We start from the raw sequence: 21,426 nt of genomic DNA, 5'->3' as shown, positions 1-21,426 counted from the left end.
TGAGACATTCCCCAGAATGCTGGAACAATAGGCACCCACACAGACAGTCACTCTGTGGCGGTAAATGTCAAAGTTAATCCAACAAAAATGGGCTTGGTTCTTTTTGTAGAAAATAAATCTTAATGATAACATAATGATAACAGTGAAACACAGTCCAAGAGAAAGCATTATTGTCCCCACATGTGCAGTGTGTGCAGATTTTTCATGAGCATCTAGTGAATGTACTGTGTTTCAGCTAGATGATGTTGTTGCTGAGTTAGTCCCCAACTTTAGATCAGAGAAGAACAAGAATGTCTTCTGCTCAGCAGAAACTGGAAACTCAAGGAAAAATAAAACACAACACACAGATACAGTAGAAAATAGAGGCTAACGTGCACAGCTACAACACACAAGATCCTTAAATTTAATGGAGACATTTGGTCTAGAGGTGAATTGTTTTTGTTGTACTATTTTTGGATTTTCTGAAATTCATTCCGGTCATTGCAGTAGGTCAAATGTTACCCAATTTCAACTTTTGTTTCGTAATAATTGCGTCTGAGATCACATAATTACTTTTCCTGCTGATGATGTGACAATGTGCAGATATCACACAGTGACTCCCACCTGGTGAATTCTCATTTCTCTTTCTTTTTGCACAGTATAAATGAGTTCAGCCCGCAGGGTGGGCATACATGTTAAGTGCCCCTCAGCTTTAAAACTCATCAGGAGAAGGAAGGCCTGTGGGGTCTCTGGCGGCAATCCGATTAAATGATGTAACCTTTGGCCTGCAGGCGAACACACCTCCACAGGAAGCCCACGATTTTGAGTTTTTAATAACATATGAAAGTCTGAAGTCAAAGACACAGTTTCCAGTTACGGATGAATGGTCAAATGTCTGCCGTTGTCCTTAACTGCCACCGTATCAGTCAGGTTAGTTAGAATATAATTAAGGCAGTTTTGACAGTGCCCTGGTGCCCCAACAATTGCTTTTGCACTGTCAGAGGCTTTTGGGCACAGCATTACACATCGTACTTCATTAAAATCCCTCTGTAACATGGTGTCCTTACAAGAGTGCAAGCAATTAATTGTTCACACAGACAGAAACTTTGATTTGGTACAAGCACAGAGAGTTACTGCACTTGTTTATAGGTTGTTGCAGACTATGGATGTTTCTAACTAAATTGATGTATGCCTTTTGATCTAAAGCCCCTTACTTGTGTCATGCTGTTTTCCCACTGTGCCGAGAAAGACTGTTATTGCCACAATAATTAAAATCTACATTTAGCAATAGATTATCATAAGATGATGTACATGCATATGCTATTTTGGAGACAGACTGTATTAAATACATTATTATCTTTCCTGTTTTGGGTGTGACAGGATTTAAATGAAGAGGCATCTGTGAGCCTTTAGGTTTCTGAATTTCTATTTCAACAACAAACAATTTTCATATTATACAAAGTTGACCGTTTTTGAGGTTTGAAATAAGGAGACAGAGGTTGGTGCTTATTGTTCTGCTTAATGCCAGTACGTCAGTCACAGTATAGCAACACTCTTCATTTCATTCTGTGGTTATGCTGTTGCATTTTTTAAGTCTGAGGTTATGCCCTGCTTTGAGTGGAGGTCAGTATAATGTGACCAGAGGCTGAAGTGCCACACACACACACACACACACACACACACACACACACACACACACACACACACACACACACACACACACACACACACACACACACACACCCATTCTTATCCTTGGAGTTCATCTATTTTTGTCTGCTTTGTTTTCTGTGAGGCCCTTTGCGAGGAGCCTATTTGTTAAATGCATGCTGTAAATAAACCTAATTTGACTTAAGCAGTATGATTGCCCTGGCCATATGTTATAGTCTTACAGTAATAGATGGATCCACATACAGCCGGGGAATTTGTGCACAAATAAAGAGCATAATTAAAGTTGACTAGGTCCCGCTGCCTTTTTAGTTCTGTAGTATCCCAAGAGTCACACGAGCTAAGGAAGATGGATTTGGGTGCTTGTTTTCTATACATTGTATTTCCATATACGTTACACAATTTACTTTCATAAGGGGAGGACTTTGGAGTAGCAGCTGCCACCATTTCAGCTTCAACCATCAAAAGAATTGTCCCTGACAGATACGTAATGAACTAAAATAGCCTTAATGAGATCAGTGAGGTCGTGGTTGTATTGTCTCTAGGGAATAACCACCAACAAAAAAAGACCTGTTAAGCCCAAGCAATTGCTAGAGCAGAGTCACTTTAGCAACACAGAGACAAACACTGTGGCAACACAAAATTAGACAATTATGAAGACAATTTCTAGCAAGGGAGAGGCACTGCTGTCACAATGTGTAGATAGAATGGTGATATTATTAATAATAACGAGATTGATTTTGTGCAGCTTTGCATTATGTGGCAAATTAATTGAAATTGGTTTGAGATATTGTCTAAATTCATATTCTTGCCAGAGAGAGTGCCTGCCATTAAAAATTACATTTGCTTGTTATTTATTGGTTTATTTGACACAAGCAGATCACATCAGGTTTGTTTCTTAGTGCCAAAGTCAGCCAAAAATAATATTAGAGGAATATTACTGAAGAAAAGAATGTGATCAATTCTTATTAAGACAATAAACAGATAGAAAAACAAAACAACAGTTGTAAAGAGTTGGTCTGGGTTGACACTTGAACTCAGACTGAACACACAGATGGCTCATCCTGCATCACCTCATTATCCATGTATCAGGTTGACTTGGTGATGTCACTTCTTAGAGCTTGAGGCGCCTAACATGATGTATATCTCTGCTAACACTGTTACAATAACAGTGGTGCCACTGACAGCAGGGAATGTAAGCCCCCCAGTGTTTGACCTGTTGGTGAATGTGTCTGGTGTTAACAAGGCTGAGAGGAAATTGAAAGTTAGTCATGCTGGCAGAACATGATATTTTCAAATTATGAATGCATGTAATGTAAATCTATTTTTTGTTTTGTTTTCTTCAAACATAAGTGTTATCTTCAAACTGCGGTGATATGCACATTTAACTGTCACTGGTGTCACCGCAAAGCAAAACAAATGGAGTTTGTGGGCGCTAACAGCCACAGTGAAAAACTAGAACAGCTCCTGAACCGCTTAGAATACTTAGCCCTGTCAGTACTCAGCAACCAAAATCATCTATTGCAGTTCTAATAAACAATGGTACACAATAGGGAACTGAATTGTAACACTTCAGTCTAAATTCCATCTGCATCACATGTATCTTTGCCCTGCAATAAATCACCTGTACATCAGGAGTGCGACTGGGATCTTCACTTCCTTTATAAGACAGACAGTTCCATCTTCTAAGAATTATTGGTCACTTACAATAAATTTGACATAAATGTGATATGACAGAATATCATCAAATTTCCCCTCGCCTCAAAAATAAGCCTGAAGGTTTGGGTATGATTCAATTCCCTCTCTGCCATCGCTGCTGTCAGAAAGTTCTATTCATCTTCTTTTTCATTTTCTCTTGTAACTAGGAGCTGTCAAGGCCTGGGGACTTTGCCTTGCAGTTTACTTGGCTATATTTATAATTGGACTCTGTCAACAGTGTCCAGTGCAGCTCAACTGCATGGTTTGTTATGGCAGCTACTCTGTACTGATTTCCAACACATGCCAGCTGTGAGACAGTTTGTATGTCATTAATGCTCAACAATAGGTAGGTGCAGACACAAAGGCTGCACCCAAGAGCATGTGGATGGAATGAAAATCAACTTAAATGGATCAGAGGAGGCTGCTGAAGTCAAATTCTTCCAGGCAATATAAAGCTCAATGTGCAGGATCATTGACATGGGAGCATATGTGTGTAATACAAAGGCTTTGAAGGTAGATTTAACACATAGAGCAGATGTGTCTAGAGCGATGTACAATGAATAACATAATTGTGTTAGAGAAATCAAGATGATTTTCTCTCTCAGTATCTCTACATTTTATGTAGAAGTGAAAACAGCTATGACCTAATGTACCAATATTGTCAGTGCATATCTTAACCTATTCTAAAAGGTCTCTGACTCTAGTCTGATGTGCAGTAGTGCTCTCTGTGCCAAAATCAAACCAACTGTTAATATAATTGAGTCATTTTGGCCTGTTCTGCTGTGCTGCTCAGTGTCTGTATGGGTGTCCTTTTAATCAACACTGGTTCCAGATAAATGGTGCAGAGAGAGGCCAGATCATGACTGGGCTTGTCAGGAGCCAGAGGAGAATGCTCTGCTCGTGAAAGCACTGACACCTGGAGGACCCGTGTGCTGAGAGACTGGCATAGCATGCAGGACACTACATGACTACATGACTCCAATAAATGGAACTTTTAAGTCATGCCTAAGAGTCAATCGTGTGGCTATTTTGTCGGGTAAAATGTGTTGAGAGCAGAGCACAAGCTGCATTTTGGCCACATGCATTGGCTGTATTACATGACAGTGGACACAGTCAAATTCTTGCACTGCTGCCTCTCCATCAGCTCTGGTTTGTATTCAGTGCACATTAACAAGCAATTACAGTGACTCCTTTCCATTGTGTGTAACTTGTCAAAAACATCCACACCTTATTAACAGTGACAGATTCATACAGTATAATGAACCCTTATCCTATGTCAAAATTGATTTTTATCAGGAAAAGAAGATGGAAAATTACATCGGAGTCCGTGTTTTTCTCTGTGATAGTGTGTGTGTGCAGAGCAACCCACCCCCCTCAGCAGCATGAACCACGAGAGGGAGACAAAGCTTTTCCCAAATCAGGATATCATCTCATGAAGACGCCTATACATCTGTAGCTACTACTTCTAGTTGATTTCCCTCGTTGTTAAGAATAGTGTAGAGTGATTGAATAGCCCCAATTACAGCAATGCAATGCTTTGCATACTTTATCATTTCCATTAGTCGCCGTACTGCAGGCTGTAAGTCATGCCCATACCTAAACATTACCTTATTCATTTCTTTTTCACATCTTATCCAACCTGATGAGGTCCAACCCACGCGGAATCGTTTTGTCTGGCCAGAATGACACAAGCCACGTCCATTTAAAATGTGACAAACGCATTCCTGCGGAGATATTAACCAATCGGCGGAGAGGAGGGCGTAACTCTCCTTACTCTAACAAAGCAGGAGTATGAAGTTTAGGTTATCAGTGTACAGCTGCTGTGGGAGAATGGTGCACCTCGGTGCCCACATGCGCGTGATATTATCCAACTCCGGTTTTATATTCTTGCAACTTTAACTGCCGTACTTAGATAAACAAGGTTTTATGTTCAAAGTTCAACGTATCTCCTCTGCGGTTCCACACTACAAATGGCTTGGATTATTCCCTCGCATCTGCACGGGACCGGCGCTGCTTTGATTCTACTCGCGGTGATTCTGACAGGTGATGCAGTTGCACAGGTTTTTGACAGCTATGGATTATCCTACGCCTTGAGGTCCGAGCTGACAGAAGACACGATATTGGTTGCCAATAATGGGATCCGCGTGCCTTTCGGGAGATCAGTCTTCATCGATCCTATCAACGATTTGGTTATCCAAGTTCAGCCTGGTGATAGATGCAGCATAACAGTCCTGGACAATGATCCCTTGTCTCAAAGGCCTGGACATCTGTCTCCGAAAAAGTTTCCGTGTGAATTTGGCCCCAACGACGTGAAGTATTCTCACTTTGGCTCTAGGAGTCCTCCGAGGGATAGAGTGAGATTGCAACTCAGGTATGACACCCAAACGGATACCATTATAATACCTTTTATGATGGAGGTGGAAGTCATTTTCACACAGCTTGAAGTGCTGACCAAAAACATGCCACTCACTGTAGAGAAACTGCTCAGCACCAGTAACCCCATTGATAGAAAAATATTAGAATTCAGCTATGATAGAAGTGCACAGCAATGCAAAATAGCCCCTCTCTCCAGTGGCAGCGTGCTACCCAGGTATGGAAAACTTGTGGATGAGGACAGCCTTGGAACAATGGTGGACTGTGATGAATTCATTACAATGAACATCCGTTATCAGCATACTTTTGCTTTAAAATCACCAAACAGAGATTACATTCCAATGATTGTGGAGTTACATGACAAAGAGGGAAATTTGGTCAAGCAGGAATTTTTCCAAATTCTGGTCAGGATTAAGGAGGGAGAGGAGAACACAGCCCCTAAACCCAGCTTTGTTGCAATGATGATGATGGAAGTAGACCAGTTTGTAATGACAGCGATAACCATGGATATGCTGGCGGCAGAGGATGTTGAGTCTTATCCTGACGAATTAATTTTCAACATCACATCCCCCCTGTCCTTTGAGGAGGGCTACATAGTGAGCACAGATGATAGGAATTTACCAATAACCTCATTTTACCAGGGAGACCTCAAAGACTTGAAAATCGCCTACAAACCCCCCACTGTGGATTCAGACACTGAGAGGATTTTCCAGATTGAGTTTGAGGTTGTGGACACAGAGGGGGCTGTGTCAGACCCTTTTGCTTTCATGATTGTTGTTAAGCCTATGAACACGTTGGCCCCTGTGGTGACTAGGAATACTGGTCAGTTACTGTATGAGGGTCAGTCCAGGCCTCTGTCCAGTTCACAGAATCTAGAAATCAGCGATGAGGACAATTTAGACAAAGTCAGAATCACTGTTATTGATGGGCTGAGGCATGGAGAGTTAACTGTTCTGGGCGCGAGGAAGAAATTTTTCACCCCAGCTGACCTAGACGCAGGAGTAGTCATCTATCAACATGATGGAAGTGACACATACAGTGATAATATTATTTTCAGAATGACAGATGGCTCAAATGAGGTAGAGTTTCTGTTTCCCATCACTGTTGTGCCAACTGATGATGAGCCTCCCATAATCAATGCCAACACTGGTTTGGTTTTGTTTAAAAATCAAATGATGCCAATCTCCTCACTTATGCTCAGTGCAGCAGACATCGACTCAGAGGATTCTACAATAAAATTCACGATAGAGCCTCCCTTTTCCACTATAGGGCAGGTGCTGCTGCGTCAATCTGAGGCCCCAGAGGACCCATCCACCTGGAAGTTTAATACAGAGGATGAAATTTATGAGAAAGTAGTGACTGAATGGCTGCAGCAGGATATTACTGATGGTAAACTGTTTTACAAGCACATTGGGCCCCACAGCACCAGCACAGTAATGGATCAGTTTGTTTTTAGAGTTCAGGACGACAATGACCCACCAAACCAATCAGGTGAAAGCTCATTTATTATCAAAATTCTCCCTGTAGATGACCTCCCACCTGAACTGTACCCTGGCACCACTCTGCAAATGACAGTGCACGAGTATCAGCTCACCTACTTCCGAAAAAAATTCCTCCGCTACACTGACCTCGACTCAGAGGATCGGGATCTCAAATACACAGTCATCGAGCCACCGACGGACACTGATGAGAATAGCCCTGTTATATTGGGAGCTCTGGTGTTAACGGAAAAGCCTAACACTGAGGTCACAACTTTCACTCAGGCACAAATGAACCACCATAAAATCGCATATAAACCACCTGATCTTGAGCTTGGAATCACCACTCATGTTTTGCAGTTTAGGTATGCTGTGGAGGATGCTTCTGGAAATAGTGTAGAGGGAGCTTTCATTATATTTTTAAAGCCAGTGGACAACAAGCCGCCTCAGATAACCAACTCTGGGTTTACGGTGCTTGAACGAGGCACACATATCATAACAAGTGCTGAGCTGGACACCTCAGACACAGACACAGATAGCAAACAGATAATCTTCACTATTACTCAGCCACCGCTGCATGGCCAGATCCAGTTCACATTCACTGACATGACAAAAGGGGATACTTTCAGCTTAGAGGATATTGCAAACGGAAGAATTTCATACATCCATAATGGGGATGAATCAACAGTTGATTCTATACAAATAGATGTCAGCGATGGGGTCCATATCGTCCCAATCACCATAAAGATAACAGTAAAGCCAATTGATGATGAGATTCCAACCATCAGTCTCCCAGCCGGCACAATTGGCTCCTACATAGATGTACTGGAAAATGGAGCAACGGAGATAACGAGTAATGTCATTCAGGGAAGAGATGAAGACACAGATGACCTTCGTTTGACCTTCATTGTTGAGGACCCGCCATCATCAGGTGAAATCCTGGTGAGAGGTGTTCCTTCTGCTACATTCACCCAAGCTGATATCATTAACGGTTTTGTGGTATATGCTCATACCAGTGGGGAGGTAGGCTTGATCACAAAAGAGGATTTTTTCAATCTAACTTTGACAGACATGTCTGATGAATGGACTGTTGGAGGAAATAAGATCACAGGTGTTAGAGTGCATGTAACTATTCTCCCATTGGACAGCCAGGCTCCAGAGGTCTTTGTGGGGCCACAGTTCACTGTTGTTGAGGGGGAGAAGAATGTCATTCAAATTCTTCATATAAGCGCTGATGATGTTGACACCCCAAGCGACGACCTCCTTTGTACAATCATTGTGCAGCCGACTTCAGGGTATGTGGAAAATATCTCCCCAGCTCCCGGCTCAGAGAAATCCCGGTCTGGGACAGCCATTAGTGCTTTCACCATCAAGGATATCAGACAGAATCACATTTACTATGTTCAAAGCATTCACAAAGGAGTTGAGCCAGTGGAGGACAGGTTTACATTCAGATGCTCTGATGGCATCAATTTCTCTGAAAGGCACTTTTTCCCTATCTCCATAATCCCCTCTAATGATGAAAAGCCTGAGATTTACATGCGAGAGTTTGTGGTTATGGAGGGCATGAACATAGTCATTGATACTCCCATTCTGAATGGTGCTGATGCAGATCTCCCCCCTGATCAGCTCACATTCGTTATCACCAAACCCCCCAAGCATGGATTTATTCTCAATCAGCTCACCACTGGCACTGTCCCTGTCTTTAACTTCACCTTGGATCAGATCAGAGAGGTGTCCAGCATCGTGTATGAACATGATGACTCAGAAACCACAGAGGACAGCTTTGATATTGTTCTTACAGATGGAAAGTTCAGTGTAGAGAAAACAGTAATAGTTATGATTATCCCTGTGGACGACGAAACCCCAAGGATGGCAATCAATGATGGCCTAGAAATTGAGATAGGTGATGTGAAAGTCATAAACAGCAATGTTTTGAAAGCAACTGACCTGGACTCTGAGGACAGCATGCTATCTTATATTATTCGATATGGGCCGAGTCAGGGGTATTTACAGAGAACATTGACCTCTGGAACGCTGCAAAATATCACACTGGGAATGAACTTCACACAGAATGAAGTGGATCAGGGTTTGATTTTGTACATTCATAACGGGCAAGAGGGGATCCGAGACCTCATCAAATTTGATGTGACAGATGGCATCAACCCTTTGATTGACAGGTACTTCTATGTAACAGTGGGTGGCATTGACATGGTTTTCCCAGATGTGGTCAGTAAAGGTGTATCCCTAAAAGAGGGTGGCAGGGTCACACTGACAACAGACCTACTCAGCACTAGTGACCTTAACAGCCCAGATGAACACTTGGTTTTCACAATCACCCGAGCTCCAATGAGAGGCCACCTGGAGTGTACAGACACACCTGGGATGCCCATCTCATCCTTCACACAGTTGCAGCTGGCTGGCAACAAAGTGTACTACATTCACACCGCTGACGACGAGATGAAAATGGACAGCTTTGAATTTGAGGTGACTGATGGCTACAACCCCGTGTTTCGCACTTTCCGCGTCTCCATCACTGACGTGGACAATAAAAAGCCTGTGGTGACAGTACATGGCCTGGTGGTGACTGAGGGAGCGAACAAACTGATTACGCCGTTTGAGTTAACAGTGGAGGACAGAGACACTGTTGACCGCCTCTTAAAGTTCACAGTCACTCAAATCCCGGTTCATGGTCGCCTGCTCTTTAACAACACCAGGCCTGTCAACTCCTTCACAAAGCAGGATCTGAATGAGAACATGATCAGCTACAAGCATGATGGCACAGAGAGTTCAGAGGACAGCTTCTCCTTCACTGTCACTGATGGCACTCACACAGACTTCTTTGTCTTCCCTGACACTGTATTTGAGACTCGAAAGCCCCAAGTAATGAAGATTGCTGTCCTGCCAGTGGATAACGGGGTACCACAGATTGTGGTGAATAAAGGTGCACCAACACTGCGAGTTCTGGAGACTGGACATATGGGATTTGTGATCACCAGTAAAACTCTAAAAGCAGAGGACAGAGACAGTGTACATAAATCTGTGACCTTTAGGATTACCGTTGCCCCAGAACATGGCTACCTGATCAACCTCGGAAAAGGAAATGCCACTATCACCACTTTCACGCAAGGTAAGAGAGCTACATCTCAAACAGCTTTGTGATCCTGTGACATTCTGTCAGATTTGAAATACTGCAGATACTTACACCTAAGACGAGCATTTAGTTCTCAGGTTATTTGAGCCCAGTCTTCAACTCATTTTACATTTACTCACTCTGCTAAATGTACTCCCCTCTGAAAAATGCTGAGTTCAAATATAAAGGTTTTTGTTTTCACACAAGAGGCTGTCTATTTACAAAGATGAAGTATGCCAGTGCCTCGGGCTGACCAGATTTCAATTGAGGAGTGCATTTTTCAAACAGTGCCTCATGTATTTCACTTTGGGTGAAGAACGGATGGTGATTTGTACATTGTTGCGGTAATATTATATAACATAAGACAAGCATGAAGACAAATATTTCAAATGTGTAACCTGGCTCACAGCAAACCGGCAAGCATTACAGAAGATAAATTACAACAGAGAATTTGGGTTCTTGGTCTTGATCTTGACCAGTGATAACTATCTGGTTGGCAGTACCAGCGTACAGTCACATTCCTTTCTTTTTTCACTGAGTCACTGAGATGCTTTCCCCAAGAGGCCTGTTCAATATTTCAAGACTTCTCACAAGAGTAAACAGATGGTAAATAAAGACACTATCTCCTGGGCATTTGAAAATTGTGGCTATGTATTCTCATGCTTTGGTCTGTTTGAAAGGAAGTGTTTTGACATCAAATGCTGAAGATAGAAGGGGCTGTAAACTTCACAGTCTTCCAGATCCTAGGCTATAAAGAATGCTTTTAGCACCCCACTATTAGGCTGGCAAACAGACTACTGTGATGGAACCCAGGGAGTCAAGGTATTCTTTATGTTCAGTGTCATTCAGGAGTCTAATAGATATATAACCCTTGTTACCAGGCAGTTTCTCCTTTCAGATCCCCAGACACTATGCAGCATGCACATTTTATCACAGCCTCTCTCTGGTTCTTAAAGAGTGGCTTATGAGTAGTTATTGGCAAATAATCTGTCAGGGACAAATTGGGCACATCTTTGTCATTTAAATAAATGATGGCATTTTTTATGAGCAGGATATCATATTTATGCAAATGTCTCTCTTTTTCAGCGGAAATCAATGACATGAGCATCTGCTATGTTCTGAGGGATGGTGACAATGCTACAAATGACATCTTCTATTTTTCCATTGAAGACAATGGTAAGCTATTTTATTTAAATGTCTCCTCTTGAAAGTATCCCCTCACACCATTAAGTTTTAAATTCTTGTCATGCCGAACCTTGAAGCTGAAATATTACATTTTGTCACACTTTTTGGAGTTTTACTTCTATCATTTCTCTGAGAAGGGAGATGGAAAGATTGCATGTGCTTCATAATAGGTCTAATTCAGCCAAGCAAAAAGTTTGTGCACAGATGGGAGAGAGTTCCAGAACCATCATTCCACATGGTATCATATTTCACTATGAGAAAATAAGAAAAACAAGTATGCAGAAGTCAAGAAGACAAATAACTTTATTTCTGTTGTGCTCTGTTAGTTTTTTTTAGTTATTTAACCAAAGACTATGCCAGAAATTTGACTGTCAGAGCTTCCATGCTTGTTAATCTTCGTAAGTCAGGTTAGTTTCACTGTGCATTACTGTAAGGTGCTGAGTTTTAGCACAACACACATGATCACTGATGTTTTGCATGTTTTTTTCTATGCCAGGGCATCTTGATCTAGAAAGTAATCATTGATTTAGCAAGTAAGTAATTAGTAGAACAATTAGCACAGGCCTTCCCCCTACTGTAGATATGTAATCAGGCGCAGGCTAAATGAATGGTTTGAGGCAATCATGCCAGTGTTGCCGATTAGCAGAAGCAGTGTGCCTGACGGTGTGTCCTTTCTGCTACCCTTCAGCGGTGATGAGTGAGCACAAAGGATCTCTCTAATAGGGGCCCTCTTTTCCCACAAGCACCTCACTGGGCCTCCCTATACATTTTCTCAATTCTCAACCTGGGACTAATCTGGTGCTTTAGTGGAATAATAAGTTAACATCAATGCCAATAGTAGGATGATGCGGTAGTGAGTGATGACTAAAATGCAGGGGATAACGACATATCAGGAGGTGATACTGAATGACTGTTCTTGAGCTACTAGCAAGTGTTGAGCCTATACAGCGCTCCTCTGGTGGTGAGTGAGGTTCAGTCCTTTTATCTTTTTCTGTTGGGTTGTTTGTCATGGATCCCTCCAGGTGTCTGTCTCTGTCACTTTCTCTCTCTTTCTAACTTGCTTGATGCTTGCTGGCATGTTTATACCCCACACTGAGAGATTATCTTCCCCAAACTGGCAATTAGTTTCATTTTTTTCAGCACCTCCTATAATATTTTACATCACTTTTAGACTTGACAGGGGGCCTCCGAACAGCTAATGTCTTAAGTCTGTCCTCAATTAAAGTTATGTGCTTGAACAAAACAAAACATAAATTTGCAATGGTCTGACATTACATTTGGTGGCCTCTCAGTGGATTGACAAAGTAATAAAGAGTCTTGTTGGATGACCCATCCATAAGAAGTCAACACATAGTACACTGCAGCCTCTGAGGCAGTCAGTGAACATTTTTTAAATAAGATTTAAGCTGTGCCGGTGGCTGCCCTAAATCCCCAGACAGAGCCTCCAGCTCTTTGAACAGTTGTGCTGGGGAGGAGCTGAATGGTGTACACTGGCACACAGCTGCACTCTGTCATGTTCAGCAGTGGAAAACATTCTCCTCCTTGCTTCAAGTTCATTGGGAAATTTACCAACTGCATTTGGCAGTTTTTTATTAGGGTGAAAAGTTACTTTGCATGTTACAGCTGCTCAGTGGGATTCAATGAGTTTTGTGTGAACAGCTGTGATGAACTGTGAATGTGCATGTAGTTTGATGTATGCACCTGCTGATGATTGTGTGCTTGTGAAGCCATGTTTTCCAGGATGCTGGATATTGTATTCAAATGTAATATACAGTAGTAATAGGTATAATTTTTAGGAGCTGTTCCTTACTGTCGCTATATCACCAACATTAACATTTATATCTCTTTGCTTACCAGCCTAGAGCAAATTTGGAGTTGAGTATCGTTTCCTTTAGCCTACTTGCCAAGTGGTGGAAAGCAAGGTCAATGTTATCTCTTGCTTCTATCACGTCTTTCCTGCTACTCAAGATAGCATGCTAACTAGCTAACTCTGGCCTGTTTCAGCCCATCCCTTCACTTTCCCATAGCAATTCGCTGGCTCTTGTCACAATCACGACCACCCACAATCTGAGAAGAAACCACATTCAGTGAAAACCTACAAATAGCCCTGTAAACCATGGCTGCAGCTATGTTGTGTTATATTGTCCTGTAGCCCAAAATTAGGTCTTCATATTGATTCTTTTTTTGAACTAAGCACACAAAGACACTGATCTACTTTTTTACAATGTTAAACAGAAAAAGTAGAAGACCTTCACATCCTAGAGGGTGAAATTAAACTTAACAAGATTTTGCATCATTTACTTTAACAACTTATTGCTGTCACTGTACAACACTGCCAACTGACAATCCTAGTCTGTCATGTATTAGGATAACTGGATCTGCACCAGATTGTACAAATATATAGAGAGCAGCACCATAAATATAATGCTTTTTACATCAAAGCCCATGCATTATTCCTAAGAAACTGACAGGCAACTAGTTGCAAATCTTCAAAGTTGAGGAACAAGATAAATAAAATTTCTGAATCCACCTTATCTGGCATTATCTGTTCCCTCTGTACCAGGGTAAGTTCACTGTACTAGGATCAGTGCATCACACAGCTGATTATTAAAGGATAATACCTTTGTCAATACCAAAATAAAGTCACTTACAACTTGTACTAATTTCAGGGAAAGGCGCAAACTTCTACTCTATATATCTTCCACTCCTCCCATCTACTCCTGTATATCGTTTTTACAAAGGGGACTGAATGCAAAGTACAGCACTCGTTACTATCTATCCAAACACTTGTGACAGTTTGACACCTGACTACAAGGTTGTTGTTGAAGCTTGGATCATAATTTGTCTGATAAAAGGATTGTCTCAGTACAAGCTACAGTCTTGGCTCACAGTGAGCTGCTAGGGCTGAATTCTTCTTGGCACTGATGCTGCTGCTGTTTGATGGGTCACTTTAACAGTAAATGGTGTGCTCTGAGCCATGCAGGTTTGAATCTGTGTTGGACATGACCCATTTTTGTACATATTGGCTGCAATAATGACCTTTGCTTTTTCCCCCCACAATATTTAATTCTTAAAGACCTAAGAGAAATGATGATAAACTCCTTGTTGCTTGTTTTGTTTAGGTTGATAGATCATGCTTATGTAATTTAGACTTGATGAGAATGTGCTGTTTCACTCAATTAACTTGGCTACATACAGACAGCAGATGGGTGTTTCGCTACAAATAACAACATGGCAATTAGGCCACAACCCAAAATGCATATAATTTTTAATTAGTGTGTGTTACAACAAAAGGATTCTCAATATGTGACTTGAACTCTGCTATTTGAGTCTGCCGTGGTACAGCAAACTTCAGAATAAAACTGAAATGACTCAGAAATTATACTGCAGATTGTTTGCCTTGAGTAATTAAGGGACTATGTGTCATTCGTCTCCTCTGTCTCCAATTTCTTTTTCATTTCAGAAAGCTGCCACCGTATGTCTTTATGGCTGTATTTAAGGTGCTTTTGCCAAAAAGGAGATCACAAGGCTTATTTTCCTGGAGCCGCTCATGTGTCTTGCTATTTGTCAAGCTTGTCAAAGCTTTGAATGAGTAATAACAGAGAACTGAAATTACACATACTAATTTGTGGGTGTCTGTTTACTGTTTTGGAGAAATATCACACCTGGACGGCAAATTCATGAACAGAGGTGTGGACTAAAAAAAAGTCTTTAATTACTTAGACAGTGCCTTGGTTAGAACAGTATAGGTACCTGGATGCTTGTATATCTATTAGTGTGTGTGTGTGTGTGTGTGTGTGTGTGTGTGTGTTGGGAAGGGGGCTTGTCCTGTCACCCGTCAGCTAATTGCCATGTTTCAGCAGACTCCATCCCTCCCCTTGTCTCCTGAGGATCCGAGTGCATTCAGGTGGGCTTACCTGAGCACACACAAGCCCTGGCATTCCCAGGCAGTTGTTTGTGGAGCTGAATCCTTGTCTGCCTCCAGCCAGTCAGTCAGCATCAGGGATGCTTCCTACTGACAGACGCTCTGCAGTGGCCTTTGTTTTTCATTCCAGGCACTCACAACCATCTATTTTTTTTCTTGTCTGTACTACAAAGAGGCACCAAAAGATCATTGATTGTTCAGTTCATAAAAATGTGCTCCTTTTGAAGGTTAAAAATGCACAGCTATTCAAACCTTTCCTTAGATTTCCCATTTGACTAGTGAGAGTTGTTTAGTATGTAAAGTGCATTGAGTATGTAAATCAATAATTCAGATTTGTAGTGGAATGGGTCCGCAGTGTATAATACCGTTTCTGAATAGAACATTTTTTTTCTTACATGGCAGCCCCTGAATTCTCTTCTCCACTTTCAATTGCATGTCTGCAGTACTCACCTCAACAGGCATGTTTAGTTTCTTTTTATGCTATGTGTATAACAAGATAAGTTCAGGTCACTGTGAAAACCTTGACCTTAATAAATCCTCCAAACCATTTCAGCCTGCAGTCCTGTCTGCTGTGTAGGTAATCAACATCTTCTGTGTTATCAGTGTGTAATCGCTTGTGACACTGAGTGCATACTTGAATCCATCTCCCCTGTTTCCCCTCCTGTTAATCCCAGGTTAGGTAAGATTATCTTTTTTTTTTCTTTTTTACCATAGCGTGCCAGAGCACAGCTAAAATAAGAGAGAACAGAACAGGCACTGACATGCAGTTGTGAGGTTAGTGTAGATTTTTTGCATGCTATAATATCCCCATCACCGTGCAGGTGATGAGTCTGCAGTTTCACTGTGTGTTTCCATCCTGTTATTAATGAAATTGTCTCCCCTACACTTTATCTTTAGGACCCAAGGTATGAATCATAACATACACAAAATACACTGTAAGCTCCAAAAAATTACATAGCCGGTCCAGTTGTGTTTTTAAAGAGATTTTAGGTTGTTTGGTTTTCCTCACAGTCCATCTGTGCTGCATCTAATAAAATATCAGGTAGTCATTTTATTGTTATGGAAAAATGTTATGTGATTAAACATCTGCGAGTTGATTGCAGAGCTATTCCTGGGTAACAGCTGCTTCACTTGGGGATGAAAAACTGAATTACAAAGAGGATTTAGGCTAATCGTTTTAGATGGGGAGTGATTTGTGTGGCACTACTCCCTTATGTCCTCAGTCTCTAACTTTGAGTCCTAATGTTCTCGATGGTCTGCATTGCATTTATATTTGAAATGTTCATTATGCAAAACCAGTCTTCTCTATTGAACACATCATAATGAGGTGTATCTGAAAACGTATTTTCCTTTCATGTGTGTGAAGAGCAGAGATTACCAAAGTAAAGGCATCTAGATATTGCTGCACTGACTACCCAGTGAAGAACCTGTTCTTATTGGTGAGAGGATGAAACATTTCTTGTTATTTAACAGACTTCATTCTATGTAAGTCTTCAAACAAAAAGAATACAAAATCATTATCAAGGGCTCATGCTATACTGCAACTGAATTAGCCAGTGAAGGTTTTTCTCCTTAGCTCATTTTTGTTGGTTTGTAATCAGCAAATGTGTCTCAGATTTATGCCTCTATTCCTCAATAGCAAATTACTGCTAAACAGTGAGTAAACACTAAAGACATTTACTCAGCAAGTGAAATTATCCTCTACTGTCTGCTGGGACAGAAAAAGCGGGCCCTAAAAATGTTTTATAGATAATCATGTCAAAGAGCAAAAGCAATATCTTACATGTTGTTAATTCTGTGAGTGATTGTAAATGCCGTATAGAATTGAGCTCAAACATGCATAAGCCTCTGTGACCCTTTCACACTGGCATGCCCTCATTTCCCTTTGGAAAACAGAAGGGGAACCCTGTGGGATCAAACCTTTCCTCCCTCTTAATACACTGCCAAAGTAAGTACATGGAGCCAAGGTTAACAAAGCAAAAGCAAATTCCCAAAAGTATAGAGACCCCAGGCCCAGACTTGTTCCCTGGATGATGATATGTGTCGTCATACCTGCCTTAGGATATCAGTCTAGCAGAACTGAGGCTGTTCAAGCACTGACTCCGTAGAAAATCCCTCTTTTGTGGACAGTGCGTGCAGGTTGAAGTCTGTGTTTTCAGTTGCAGGGCAGCCAGGACTCCCATCAACTCCAGAGAACCTGGTGAATACTTGTATAAAATAGCATTAAGCTTTCTAGCATGGACAACAGAGGAAGATGAAGTTGAAGAAAGTGAAGTGTAAAATGGCACTGGAAACTGAAATGTTCAGCAAAAAGAGTCTCTTTTCACTCTTTTCACTAGTAAAAGCTAAATTAAAACATTACTTTCTCATGGGAGTGTTCCATTTTAGTCTCGTTTGATTTTTGGCTACGACATATCAAACAGTTTTACAAGGGTGTGTTTTGACAAATCTGACATTCCCAGAAAAACAGCAGGAACTCTGCTATGACTGCTGCCGTGACATCTTTTTTTCACAGGAGCAGAGCTTTTGCCCAATTTTGCAAAATCACTCTGGATAATGTGTTTTTGGCCCCTGAATCCCAGCACTGGGCTAGAGCTGCTCCTTTCAGCCCTTCTGCATAATAAGCCCCTGACAGCTGGGCATAGGCTGTAGTGTCACAACTCTCTCCAGCTGAGCCTTGGTTTCAGTATTGGAGCCCAGTGCAGGTTTATGCACCAACATCCACACACAGAGCATCCATCGTCTATCTTTTTCAGGGCCAGCTGCCTGATAGCACAATCAGAGATGAAGCTGGCGTTGCTAAAGTGGTACATCAAGATGCAGGGTATCAACTACAGTTTAATTGATAACTGCTTTATCTTTGATTTCAAGCTGTTGTCTCTTTTGATTAGAGTGCTATCATGTAGGCCTGGAAAACACCAGCTACTTTCATTTTGATATTATCAGCATTTCAGTATGCCAAGAAAATAATATACAGTACAGTGAAATTGAAAATGTTACACAGTTTGAAGCAAAGTCTCTTGAGAAGGTTTTCATTTCATACGCTCCCTATGAAAGCGGTAGGAGCGTGTCTTGAGAGATGCAGGGCTCTCATCACATAAAAGGTGCTGATGAAACCCTTCGGGGATTCTGTGTGTGGATCAAGCGCCTTCTCACCACCACCTCCACCACCTGCTTCCCTCTATAAGAGGAGACTGATCGGCAGGATATGAGAATTCATCTGGTTGAGAAATGGGAGGGAAGAGCAGTCAGAGGAGATGAAAGATAGAAGTGCTCTGTTGGTCCCAGTATTGATGGGGGCAAGGCGTCAAGCTGCTTCCTGTCGCCTGTAGCGATGGCATGAATGTGCTGATGTGCAGTTCTCTCTCTAAACAGCGCCTGTGTTGACAAGTTGTGAGGGCTCAAATGCAGTAGGTGAGCCCTCCTCGCATGGAGCCTCATCTACATATGAATAGAAATTATTTTGATACTTGCCATAGACTTGATTAGGAGTGAAAAAAAAAGAGTGGCGCTGGCTCATATGCGAAGTATGCATCCCACTTCTCTACATTTCTAAAAATATGTGACAGTCTCAAACTGTGTGGTTATTTAAGTCAGAGAACATTCGCATCTTTTTACTTCATGTTCCCCTCAAGCATCTATAGCACATCTCTGAGAAGTCAACTTTTAACAAGGGGCTAAAAAAAAAAAAACGGTTTCCTGTTGCAGTCCTTAAAAGAGCTATCATCAAGTGACTGGCACTGCAAGTGAAAGCAGGTCATATTTTGTTTTAAAATGCAGAGAGCTCCCTGTAAATCAATCATAGTTATCTGGACTCTTTTTGACGGCACCGTAGGCAGCAAATAACTAACTCTGTTTCTATTTCAACCTGCAGATTGCAGGTGTTGAGGTTTTTTAAGTTATATTTGTATGTTGCATAAATTATTGCAGTGATTTGTATTTTCAAATTGTATTCTTATTTGTTTATTTTTGTGCTTTGTGGAGTATAAAAACAAAAACAAATGAACACACAACTTCAACACATTTCTTGAACAGCCGGGGAAATGTCCAGAACTCACATCAACCCTTCCCCCCATGAAGAATAAGAAGGAATGTCTTTCTGCCTGAAATTAACTCGACCATGCCTGGGCTTATCTTGGTTTTCCAGGACATGAGCTTGGAGTGAAGAGTTACATATTAGCAGGCAAAGAGAGAAGAGGGAAACAAAGAAAGGCCACGGGGTGCAGGCCTAGACGACAGGACAATCTGATATAGCCGTCACATTTAGCTCTTTAAATCCCCTAGTAATTGGCTGAAACATTTACAATTAGTACAGAACTGGTCTGTAATACTTTAAAGGTTATCACCAGCCAGTGAGTCATAAGCAAGTGCTGTATTTTCAATACATACAGTTCCATTACTGAGAGTAAGAATCAGGGCCTATTGGGACTCAAACCTCTGGGATGCTCAGTTAACAGATTTAATTTGCACTTAACTTACCTTGAAAGGAGAGTTGATCATTTCCTCAAAGGGCATTCAGTGTGCGTGAGTTAAAATGTCACAGATAGAAGCTGTAGACAGCAATGCAAATTCCACATGCCTCTCATGTTTATCTGCTCATGACATTAAACCTTTGTCCTTCAGATCTAATGGTTGTCAGTGTATAAGAAATACTTATCACACCGTATTACTTCCATCCTTGGGGGACCAGGTGTTGTGCGCCCTACATCAGTATGTTCCTCTTTGTGTGTTAGCTTTGAACACAATAGTGTCTGACACAGAGGGAGAGCAGGCTTTTGAAGCTCATGATGTTTACTTTTTGCTGATTGTTTTTGACACATTTAATCTAGTGGTAATTTTCATAGTGTTAGGTTTGCTTGGGAAATACCCTAGTTGTTCACTTTACCTGTCTTTATCACTGAGCTTCAGTCTGTGAGCACTGCTGTTCTCTCATACTGTCACAAATTTCAACATTGTCCCCTCTAGATTACTGTAGGTCTATGACTTGCAATTTGTATTAGGCACTAATGGTTTTCATTTGGTTGCTTTGGAGATTTGATTTTAATTTCAAACTTTGACTTTTGTATTTGATGCAGCAGTTTAATGTATATAATAGATTATAGTGATACATAGCCTATATTATTGTATCTTTCTGCATTCCCCCTATGGGATAGATAAGGTCTACACATCTAAAATTTTAAGCCATGCGACCTGCACTGATTTTTAATGTCCCTAGAGTTAGATTTGGTTTGCAGCCAGGTTACTTAAGTAGTATATATTAGAAGCAACTAAAGGTAAATTCTAACAATCTATAATGAGATATAATAGCTCTTTATAAATCATCCTGTTGTATAGGTGTTACCCAAATTTGACATGTTATATATTTTAATGTATATGATTATACAGATTGTTATGTTTTTAAAACTAATAATGCAATGATTGTAATAGTAACATTAAGCATTACAATGCATGTTTCCTGTTGACAAGTTTAGATGATCTAATACTTACGATACTACAACAATACTTTCCTATAATAATAGTACTATTTGCCGATGAACTTTGTTTTGCTTTGCACAAGTGATTGCTCAGTGAATTTGAAGGCTGTATTTTATTCAGTGAATGACACATTCTTCTTTTTTTAAAAGATAGATTTAAAAAGATACATTTAAATGATCAGATTAAAAGTTACTAAATTTTCAGTACATAAGTGAGGAGTAACTGGATACATAATATAAAGCCTTATGGTGTATAAACCAGGTGCAGAGGAATAATGCTGAATGGTATTTGCATGGCCACCACTATATAAAAAAAAGAAGAATTCATGACCTTGCAACAAGCAGAGTGCTTCTAAAGGTTTTGCATCATAACACCTCTCACGTTCTCCAATGTGAGAGACAAATACATTCACAAGATTTTTTTTGCAATTATTCAAATCCAGAGGATAATATTTGCAGTTTGAGTGTATGAAATATATATATTTTTTGCAAACATCCATAAAGGTAATCTTC

The 21,426-nt window shown here is 40.9% G+C and overlaps 1 protein-coding gene across 1 annotated transcript in view; it reads left to right on the top strand.

Moving 5' to 3' along the window:
• Window positions 1-5,315: 5,315 nt before the first annotated feature.
• Window positions 5,316-21,426, top strand: part of frem2b (FRAS1 related extracellular matrix 2b) — a gene marked incomplete at both ends in the record, with an annotated part of 51,154 nt that continues 35,043 nt past the window's right edge. Inside the window, 2 exons of the mRNA XM_083984467.1 lie at window positions 5,316-10,326; window positions 11,416-11,505. Coding sequence (XP_083840593.1) covers window positions 5,316-10,326; window positions 11,416-11,505 — 5,101 coding nt within the window. The remainder of the gene's footprint in view (window positions 10,327-11,415; window positions 11,506-21,426) is intronic.

Source organism: Trachurus trachurus, assembly GCF_905171665.1.
Source record: "Trachurus trachurus genome assembly, chromosome: 13".
In the NCBI taxonomy this organism is placed as follows: Eukaryota; Metazoa; Chordata; class Actinopteri; order Carangiformes; family Carangidae; genus Trachurus; species Trachurus trachurus.
Note: the sequence above shows the minus strand (reverse complement) of the source record. Positions and strands in the feature narration are given on the sequence as shown.